The sequence below is a fragment of the Aptenodytes forsteri genome, unplaced genomic scaffold (genome assembly GCF_000699145.1).
Source record: "Aptenodytes forsteri isolate BGI_AS27 unplaced genomic scaffold, ASM69914v1 Scaffold679, whole genome shotgun sequence".
Classification (NCBI taxonomy): domain Eukaryota; kingdom Metazoa; phylum Chordata; class Aves; order Sphenisciformes; family Spheniscidae; genus Aptenodytes; species Aptenodytes forsteri.
Window position 1 is genome coordinate 679,193 of NW_008795924.1, and position 11,259 is coordinate 690,451.

The 11,259-nt window shown below is 40.9% G+C and overlaps 1 protein-coding gene across 1 annotated transcript in view; it reads left to right on the top strand.

The window, feature by feature from the left end:
- The window catches only part of MAP3K13 (mitogen-activated protein kinase kinase kinase 13), an 86,020-nt gene that overhangs the window by 47,622 nt on the left and 27,139 nt on the right, over positions 1 to 11,259 (top strand). The window contains exon 4 of the mRNA XM_009284960.2: positions 10,053 to 10,627. Coding sequence (XP_009283235.1) covers positions 10,126 to 10,627 — 502 coding nt within the window. The 5' untranslated portion in view covers positions 10,053 to 10,125. The remainder of the gene's footprint in view (positions 1 to 10,052; positions 10,628 to 11,259) is intronic.

Genomic DNA, 11,259 nt, shown 5'->3' on the forward strand with positions numbered 1-11,259 from the left:
ACCTGTAATTGTTTGTGCTGTTTCTTCTGGAGCAGTCGCTAGCTCAGTGTGAGAGGTGGTGTAAGGGAAGGAAGGAGAAAGTCGTGGCGAGGTATAGGTAGGAGGCTGGACTTTTTCCAGCATAGTGGGCTTGAGGAATGGAGGGGTCTCAGCATGGACATTTTCTTCATTCCTAGGATGTTTGTCCTTTTCCTGTCCCCAGCCCATTACTCTGTTACCTTCGGGTCTTCTGGAGGACACCAAAATCAGTAATGCAGCTGTACAGCTGTGGCTTTTCTGCTGAAGCACAGAAAATCTAACCTTACCATCCTTTTGTGCCTGAGGAGATTCTCAAATGTTGGTTTATCAACCGTAGCCAAAAAGTGATCTAGTAGGGATGAACCAAGGGGCTGAGCGCTGCTTTGGAAGGTCTCTGCAGGGTGTTAGATGGCACGTGTCATGTCAGGCCTCCAGAGGGTCCTCTACAGTTCTTCAGTCCGTGACTGTTGTGTGTGCTGTCTTGATTGCGTTACCATCACGTAAAGCTCTGGTGGCCTAAGAATAGGATCACACCTCTCAGATGTTGCTCTAACCCCTTATGCTGTGTCGGTAATACAGGCTTAATAGAGGCTCCTGAGCAAGTCATTGTGCTTGCTTCTCTATCAAGGAGTAATCCTCTTTGCTCATAGAAGTGTTATGGTGCTTACTAAATACAACTTAGTACTACTGTCATTTCTCATCTGAGAGATCTGCCAGCTGGATTTCAAGTGTCCCGTTCCCATCAGGTGCACACACTCTGGTACTTAGTGTAATGTTGATAGAGGCCAAAGCATTGCATGTACCCCAGTAATTTTTGTACTTTCATGGATAGTTGTTTAGTTACTTTAATACTGGGTATGAAGCATGTAAGCTGTTAGTGCTGAGAAGTTTGTGTGTATAGCTTTTACATGTCAAGTGTGCTTTGCAAATATTGAATAATTCATATCTACTACAAAAATAAGAACAAGCGTGTGAGTGAATTTACCTGAAACCAGTTTGATGCCTCACATGAATTAAAGTGAGAGTTTGAGTCATTCACTGGATTCCTGAAAATAGCACTTTGATATTGATCTTCATCCTCAAAGATCTTTCAGACATTAATTAATCTTAACACTACTCCTTGGAGAAAAACATGATGTTTCAGTTATGTAAGTGGGGGAAATTACAAGATACTGTTTGTTGGTAACACTGGAACATTTTAATGGCTTCATGTGGCAATGTCAAAGAAGCTATAAGGCGTCTGTGAACTTACTTTGAGTTTTTCCTGGTTTTTGTAGTTGTAAAATATTTGAATTTAAATCCTTTAATCTGTTATTGCTCTTTAGTAATATAACATGGCTCTTTAAGGTCAGAAAAAAGTGCAGAATTCTGAAGGATGAAGAGAAAAGGAGTAGAGCAAAGCCTGAAGTCTGTGACTGGGCTTTAAACATTGTTTCATACTATGAAGACAGCTGGAAAGATGAAAGAGAAGAGTGTAACTTAAGGTCATTTCTAAATTTTGATCTAAGATGGATTCCAATAGTAATTCAGTAGTATAAAAGGCTAATCAGCGTTTAGTCTGTCTTTTATACCAGTTAAATGTTTTACAATAGTATTGATGAGCCTGTGGTGGAGGGTATCAATGGTCAGTTAGATGTCAGAAGACTGTATATGAAACTTCTGGTGTTTGATGTATGCACATAGCTCAAGACATACAAACAACCAGAGGGAAGGAAAACAGAAGTAGCAAGTGGGCATACAAAGTTAAACCGATTTTTGTGAAGTCAAATTCTTGTAACAGTATGGTACAAGATGGTCCTTGGTTTGTTACCCCTACCCCCCAAAGGCAGGTGACTGATAGATTATCCTTTCTTCAAAAACCAAGGGCCTCAATCCAGAAACATGGAAAAGGGCTGCTTTGCAACAGAAGCATGTAGTACCAAAATCCTGCAGTGAATATAAGAATCATTATGCAACATCACTTATTTCCTATGGCATCAGATTATGCAATTTCTGAGCAGAAGAATGCAAAGCCCTGGAAGAACAGTAGCATTTTAGCAGATCCAAAAATACCTTATACAGGATAGAGGAAGCATTTATGTATGTAGTGCTGAAAATACACAGTTATGTAAGCCGCTTATTTCACAAACTGTGCTTTGCAAAGCTGGCTAGCAGGTGAAACAGGAATCAATCTCGCTTTCATTGAAATCAGCTGAAGAAGTCTCCCTGAATACAAGGGAGGGTGGATTGGCTCTTTGTCTGCCTTGTTTGCAAAGGTGATTTTTTTTTTTTTTGCATTGTTTGTTCCTTGTGCCAAAAAAAGAAGTGGATGCTTGATTTCTTTTTCCAAATCAAGCACCACTTCTCCACTCCCCGCAAATTTGTGACCTTATGTTGACGGAGTTCCTAGTTAAACATTTGTATAGTGTTTGTGGAGGTAGAAATTCATTCCTATGCTGAGAGCCAGTGCAGATGTACAAATTTCAAGAGTCAACACAGTTCTTTTAAGGTGAAGTAACACCTTGGGAATCTATTAAATTTCTTTGGAGGAGTCAAGAGCATGTGAGAACAGGGGATCTGGTTGATACAATCTGTTGGGATTTTGGCAAGAATACTTACCAGAGACTCTTAAAGAAACTAAACAGCTATAAAATAACAAGGACACCTCTCTGGCAGACAAATGATTGGTTAAATGGTATGAAATAAGAGTAGGGATAAATAGACAGTAATGTTGAAACATTTTTCTCTAAAAGGAGTTGTCATATGGCTCTGCTTTGGAGATTGCGTACTCTTTCCACCTTTTCTTCCCTTATCCAGATCATTTAGGAATAGGCTGAAGCAAGAGCATTTAGGCTGTGGGACTATGGAAGTAAACTGTTCAGGATAATAAACATGTAAACCAATTGCAGAGAGTACCGGAAGGCTGTCATGAACTTGAGTGATAAAATGTCAGTCAAATTTAGTGTTGATTAAATACTATTTAATCTTAACATCCTGTACATAAGAATTAGGCTCTGACTTTGCTTTTACTGCTCAAGAATGAGATCTTATGGATGTAAGAGACCCATGAAAGTTAGCTCAACATCCTGAAGCATGCTTAGACACCGGATAGCGTTAAAGGTATAGTTAGGAAAGCAACAAAGAACAAAAATGATTATTATAGAATAGAATCGTAGAATAGTTTGGGTTGGAAGGGACCTTTAACGGTCACCTAGTCCAACCCTCCTGCCATGGGCAGGGACATCTTCAACTAGATCAGGCTGCTCAGAGCCCCGTCCAACCTGACCTTGAGTGTTTCCAGGGATGGGGCATCCAGCACCTCTCTGGGCAACCTGTTCCAATGTTTCACCATCATCAGTGTAAAAAATTTCTTCCTTAGATCTAGTCTAAATCTACATCCCCTTTAGTTTAAAGCCATTCCCCCTTGTCCTGTCACAACAGGCCCTGCTAAAAAGTTTGCCGCCATCTTTTTTATAAGCCCCCTTTAAGTACTGGTAGGCTGCAAATTATGCCTTTGTACATTTCTGTGGTGTGCCCACATTGGGGATTCTGTCTGTGGTCTTACTCCCCCAACTCTAAGGTGTTATAGAAGAAATGGAAAAGATGTAGGGAGGTATTCAAAGATACATAGCAGCTTTCATATGGTGAATGAGAAGGTAGAGTGGGAGTTTTTAAACTTGAAAAAAGATGTTGGAGTGGATGATGAGATAGTTCATAAAATCACAGCTGGCATTAAGAAGATAAATAGGGTTCAGGTGTCACTGAAACGGTGAACAACTGGTTGTTCGAAGAAAGGAATTAGATGAGAGATGCAAAACGAAGAATAGTTGGTGTTAACCTTATGCAACATACAGTTAAGCTACAAAACTCCTTGCCACAGCATAGTGGTTGCCAAAGTGTTGTGGTTAAAAAAAATTCTTTGACACATTTGCACAGGAAAAATACTTTGCGGGTTATAGAATAGAAAAATACCACTGTGTGCTGTTGATGGAGAAAGCCAGTGAGCTGCAGATCATGGGGAACTGTGTGACACTGCACTGGTGAGGTTTCACTGCCTGCAGATCCTTTTCTTGGGTTTTGGAGGCAGGAAATGGGGATAGATGAACCTGTCATTTGGGTGTGGTATGGTTTCTCCTTATGCTGTAGTCTAGGTGCCGCTTATTTCTACTCTGACAGGCTCAGTTGGAATACGTAAGGTGCATAGCAAACCTCCAGCTGGCTCTATGCACAGAGCTTAAATTCAGCCATTATGAATATTTCTTGGCTGGTATACCGTACTATTTTTGTCATTGTCAGAAAGGGTTCAGATCAGAAAGCCAGACAGAGTTCTCTTTCTCACTGATACAGCAACAGACAAAAGTATATTACAACTGTAAAATCACTTTTGCCAAAAGTGATGCGTCCCTGTTTTAGGATAGACTGAATATATTGAATAAAGGCTAACTTAAATCAACATACACATGGGTTCAAGCTTCTGTTGTGATAATATGCACATAGCTACATACAACATAGTTACATGTCTGTGGTCTCATGTGCTTAATGCCCATGGCTATGTTAAAATATTCTGTTAACATTTTAGAATGATCATGATAGTTGTGAACCCTAAACAATTGCTACCACATAGCTCAGGTGGTGATTATGGTGTCTGCAAAAGTTAGTTGTCTTATGTTGAGGTGGCGTCCAAATATTTTTCTGGAGAAAGGAATGAAAAGTATGTATTCCAGTCAGTATTCTGCAGGAGGTACAGAAGTAGTGTAGTATTTATTTGACAACCAGAAAGAACAGGGTAAAGCACAGAAAAGCCAGTGTTACACCACTTCAGTTTTCCCAGATAAATCTGCTGTGTTCTTGTAGAATAAGTTAGGGTACATGCATAAATGTGTTCAGAGCTGTTGCAGTGACAGTTAGAAAATCTGATGTGGGTCAGATGAAGAATTTTCAACTGTTTTATCAGAAATTAATTATGTTTTGGCAGCTGCATAATTGTAATACTTAAAAATAAGGCTGGATTGTGGCTAAGCATTCATGCAGGTGTGAGATGGGATGTATGTTATGTGGAAGAAACATGCTTCCTTGAAGGAGCAGTGTGTCTCGAGAAAGAGATTGATTGCTTAAAAAACCCCAAGCTTTTGCCTTGGGCTACTCCATAGTTAGCTTAAAGATTTGCCCATAATGTGGGTTATACTGCACCGAGCTAATAGTGTTGTTTCTTTTTTGAAAACCTAATAAAATAGAGCTTCCCTCCACCCCACCCCAGAGAAGGGAAAGAAAGGCAGAGCAGTTCTGGGTGAAGCTTCAGGGTAAGTTCGTTTGCAATTCCTTCCTCTGAATAATGTGACTTCACCAAAAAAAAAAACCCAAACCAAAACAAACCCCCTGAAAACAAAGTAGTTGCATTTTGATGATGTGTAACTCATTCTCTATTAATAAATCTGCTATTACAGTTTGTGTTCAAAAGAACCATGCAAAACACAAGCATATATTCCAAGTAATATAAAACCATAAAAGTACAGTGTAAGAGGAGCATCTGATCCACTCATGCAGCATTTTCCTCACCAGGAGACCAGGAAAAGAAAAAGTTTGTTGGAATCCTGTGTAATAAAATCATGTAATTTCAAAACCCAAAGGTCAGAAATGACAGCCAAAGCTCTGGTACTTGCCAACTCAGCAACTCTCAGTGCTTTCCTGTGCTGAAGTTGTACAGTGTGGAAGGTCAAGAGATGGGAGAGGACTGCGTATCAACCTGTTGTAAATATCCCGTGTAGAAATTGAGAGATGATCACAAGGGGCAGGAGAACTCAGCTGCAAGATGTGTAGCAAGATAACTATACTTTATAGGCATGCTTTTTGCATTTTTGTTAGATTCTAGAACATTTTAAAGTATTGTCCCAAGCCAGGAGTATTGCACTAGTCTTGAGATGATACACACACAAATTGCAGTCGTGTTATCAGTGCAGAAAGGTGTGGTTACCTTGCTGTACCTAATGTAGCCAGAAGGAAATCACACTGAGTACCAGGAAAAAGCAAGGGAACTCCAGGGCTTGAATGTAAGTAGTGATATGGACAGGAATCTCTTCTGTCCTTGATACTTGCTGTGTATCAGCTGGCTAGTTTCTGCCAGCTGTTCTTTTTCAGCCCTTAAACATGGATCAGACAGTTGCTTTTATTTCCTTTGTATATTGGAAGTGCAAGCTTAGAATATGCTTGACTGGGTAATATAGGAAATAGTGCTTCAAGGAAACTAACTTAATATTACTAGACATTTGTGCTGTTAGGAAACTGAGCGGAGACCGCTTTGTACTTGTGCAACCTTTACAGCATACTAACATTTTGTTTGTGTGCTGTATTTGGAATTGTAATTTGCTAGTCTATTTTTAGCGCAGCTCTTTAAAGGAGAAACTGCCATTATGGTCCATGCGAGGCATTTGTTTAACTCCGCCATGTGTTCAAACCTGACTATTGCTTTGACACTCTTACAAATACTGGGCTTGTATAGGCAGCCATGTGCTTTGGTTGCGCTGCGTGTGTGTGTGTATGAGAACACCTACTAGACCAATGTTTCCAGGAGCAGACACAGTATCAGGCAACGTGAGAGCATGCCTTGTGGTAACTGATACACCCACTCTGGTGCCGATTCGGGTAAAATGTCACTTTTCTAATAGTTTTAAACTGCAGTTCGGGCTCTCTGGCGTGTTGAGGTGCAGTCTCACTCTTCCCGGAGGAGGTGCGCTTTGTGCTCCTTTTGTCTGGGCATGGTGGGATTTTGCCTGGAAAAATGCTTTGCCTGGAAATGGAATCATTTACAAGAAGTGATCGTACAAAATTACACTGAGCCTCAAATTTCCTTATAGACATAAAATAAATCTGTTAGCTGCAGAGTGCATGAACTCATCAAAATAGTTTAAATCAGAAGGTCTGCCTTGATGTCTGCTTTTGCAGCAGCACTTCATGAAATCCGAGTATCTTGAATATGCGCACAAACCTCCTACACACACAGAGCTTTCAGCTTTTGACTTGAAGACTGCTACAGCAGAAGCATCGCTAAGATAGAAACAGAATGCCACTTGACTATGCTCTTCACTGTAAAAGTTAAGGAGGCACATACAGATCATAAACATCCCAAATGGCAAACGGTCTATATATAATGAAACTTTAAACTTTCAAGAAAATGTTTTTCTTGACAAATTTTTTTTTTTCTTTTATAGGGAAGAGTTCAACGTGAACAATCTCAGCCATATCTTTGGTACTCTGACCAAAAGAATAGGGGAGGCATGACGATAAAGCTTGAAAAATGCTCTTCCTCCCTTGTTTGAAGAGATGGCAAGGTTGAAGACAACCCAATTTGTCTGTGTTATATCAAATTTTGCTAAGGCAAGAAGTTGCACATTGCAGAATTTACTGTAATATAATTTAAAAAATTATTTTCCCCAACAAGTCAGCATTGATACATTGTGGCAGAAACTGCCTTCTACCCCCACCAATGTATCTGGACCACTTTAAGTTGGATTGATACAAAGTTGTTTTAAAATAAATGCTGCCATCTCATGCTCTCAAAACAATGAGTTCACTACACCTCTGAAAAATCAGGCTGCTTATGTAAGTACCTAAATAAGGCTGTATCATGTCAGTTTGAAAATAATTTTGTAACTTTTGCATGCCTCCTCTCCCCATGAAGCAGATACAGTGGCATATAAGATGGCAGGGCACTGTGCTTAAAGGCTTCTGTAGAGCAAATAATACCAGAGTACAAGTGAACTGAGGGTCAGGGCTGTCTAGTAGCTATTAGCAGCATAATGTATATATATTTTCATGCTTCAGCAGCAGGATGGAAGAGAGAGGCTTAACTTTCCAAGCAATACTGAGAAATACATGGGGGGAGGAGGAGTCACATACGATGCTGATAATCCATTTAGAAACTAGAAAAATATGAAATACATACAGGAAAAGCTGTTCTTTCTCTGTTAAATCTTACATGATCATGCATTGTGAAGTCAGAAAACTATGTAGAAAGGTAAAAGCAAAATCCTAGCCTTTATTAGATAGTGTATTTTGAGAGTTGTGTACTAGCAAAACAATTTTATCCTCCTGCAAGTCTGATTTAATCCTTAATGCACTTTCCATTGTTTAAAATTGAGATACTTTTGGGATGCTGTTACCCCAAATTCTTGTTTTGGCTCTTACTCTGGGGTTTCTTGCAGGGGAAACTGACTGTTTTATTTACATTGCTTAATATGCTGTGTTATGAAAAGCAGATTCCTCTTTAGGGACACTGGTCACATTTTGCTTTTGCTTAAAGAATCACTTGTCTCTCTCAGACTTTTGGAAATGAGCAGGAGCAGTGCCCAGGAGTGCTGAGTTGGAGTTGTTTTGGTATTTTCCTGAAATTCTGTTCAGGTCTGAAACTTTTCCCTTTTCTTCTTTATATTGACAACAAAATCTGTGATCATATAACAACTACTACTAGTAGTAACCATACTACTGCAGTCACCCTACAGCTTCCCATGCTGGGGACTCAGTCATTGTAACGCTGGTCACAGGTAGGTCAGGAATAAACAACTTCGAGCTTCCTGTACGAGTCTAATTCAGCTCCTTTAGTGGTATGGACTGTGCTGCAATTTTTGCCTCACTTGCTATTTTGCTTTCTTTTAAAGAACGAAGTTTACAGCCTAAATGACGTTCTTCTAATTAAGCTTTTATGCATACCCCATGTGATCAGGCAGAAATATGGGAACGTAAAACAGGCTCCTGGCTGTTCCCATTTGCTGCTTCTGCTGTTGGAGAGGGGCTGAAGCCCAGGGCGTGAGCTTTTCATACACCAGGCTGAAGGTGTTATCTCTCATCTCTGTAATGACCTCATCTTGAGAAGTTATGGGACTGAGCTGTCCCCTTTCAATTGGCTGCGTGCTACCTGGCCACCTCTTTCTTCCTTTCAGTAGCTGTTTGCAGAGCCCGGGACTTTGCACCCAGTGTAACTGATCTTACTTTTTAACAAAATAGTTTCTGTTACTACTGTTGCCCCCCTCCCCAACTTCATATGGAATTTAAAATTGGACTTTGTTCTGTGTTACAGGCTGAATGCACTCAGTTACTTCTGGTGCAAAATTAGAGACTCTTGTTTCAGAAGTGCCTCTACCCCAGAAAAGTGCTTTGGCAGTGGGCAGCTATCGCAGCGCGACCCTCTGCTGTCGGCCTGGCTCTGTAGAAAGGTGGCACTATGCTGGATTGTGGAAAAAGTGTCTTTCAGAGGAGCATGTAGAAAGAGAAGAGAGATGGGAGGACTTCTAAAAGGGGACACCAGCTCTGAATTTATATGCAGACTACCAGGAACTTCATGCAGGGGGAAAGCAGAGCAGTGGGAGGAGATGCTCTTCAGGCTTGTGGAAGGAGGGAGATCAGAGAGGAGGGTATACTGTTCCTGTGAAGCTCTGTAATTCTTCGTTGTTTATGAGGTTGATATGTACATGGTTAGAGAATGTAACATATCTTGCTACATTAAACTTGAAAGGATTAAACTAGAGGACTAGGATGGTTGTAACTAGGTGGGGCTCTGAGGGAGCAGCTACAAACCATCCCTTGGTGGACTCAAGGTACCTATATCACTGTGCTTTGTTTCTCTAATGTCTTGTCTCAAGGGTTTGCAGAGGAATCCTGAGCTTGTGGGCTGTGCCAGACCCAGAAACAGTGACTGGACTCAAACCATACCTGAGCTGGGAAACCCCTGGGGGTCAGCTTCAGTCTGATAAATGCTCTAGTAACCATGAAGAAACAGCTCTTTGCTGCAAAGAGTCTTTCACGGTTTTGACTTTTAGGCTTTTGTTTAAAACTTGTGGTGTTTGTTTACCAGGCAATTCCTGCAGTAGGTTACTGAGAGTACGGTGTGAGTGGAGTTTCTGTTGGCATAATTTATTTGCTTCTTTTAGGGCAGTAATTATTTACTAAGTATCAGCAGTTGTCTGGAATGTCTAGTTAATTATCAGCTTGCCTCTGTGGAAGTGCATGTAGTGAAAATACTTAAATAAAAATTTGAAAGTTGTTCTTTTTTCCTCTCGTTTCAGGTACTGGGTCTGTGTGTCACATCTGAATTGTGTTGTACTAATTCTCTAAGTACCAACTCAGACCATCTCCTTGATGCACACTCACGGCATCATGGCCAGTACTCAGGAGCGCCTGAGCTTGTCTTCCTCTCCAAACTCGATCGGCAAAGCTTTCTGTGAAGATAAAGACTTTAGTAGGTTACATGATGAACATCCACCTACTGGAAACCACCCGTCCCCCGAGCTCATAGAGGATGTGCGTGACAAGGGCTTGCTGCAGGCAGACCTCATTGAAAACATGAGCAGCCCAGTCACTGCAGCAGTGCTGACCAGCATCAGCGAGGACTCTAGGGACCAATTTGAGAACAGCGTGCTGCAGCTGCGAGAGCAGGATGAGTCTGAAACAGCCATTCCTCAGGGCAACAGGAACACTATGGATGGAGAGAGCAATAGTGGAGCGGATGATGTTAAAGTCCAGTTCAACAGATCAGGCAGTGGGAGCGGTGGGTTTCTTGAGGGACTTTTCGGTTGTCTGAGGCCCGTGTGGAACATCATAGGCAAGGCATACTCCACAGACTACAAACTGCAACAGCAAGGTAAGTAGGGAAGCAAACCTTTATTGCTTCTGGGGGAATGTGTGAAGATGAGGAAAGCAACCCAGAGCTTTTTCCCAGCTTTCCATGTGACCATTTTTGTCTTGTGCAGCCTTATTATGGGTTTGTAAAGAGAAAACCTGCACTGTACAGCCAACAGTCGTCATTTGTAGCAAAGGCAGCTCATGATGGAGTCAAAAACAATTAGCTGTTCTGACCCATGCCTTGGACCGTTGTGACAAGGTCTGAATCTGAACCGAGTATTTGTGTAAGTGAGAATCAGGAAGAATTGTGTTGAACACGGGGATTGTACCAACTACTTCATTTCTGCATTTTTTTTCATGCCAGATGAAAAACATAAGCATAGGTATTTTCATCATGCCAGATGAAAAACATTGACATATGCATTTCCACTCCTGTATGTGTATGTGAAGGCTGTCTCCAGTTGACCACCAAATAGCAGAAGTATTGCTTTTCTATGGGCATATTACATGAAATTTTATGTCTTTCTGTTCACGAGTAATTTTACTCTTTAAAATATCATTCAGTAATTATCTTTCCAGAAATACGTCCTTTAATCATAGAATCGTAGAATAGTTTGGGTTGGAAGGGACCTCTAAAGGTCATCTAGTCCA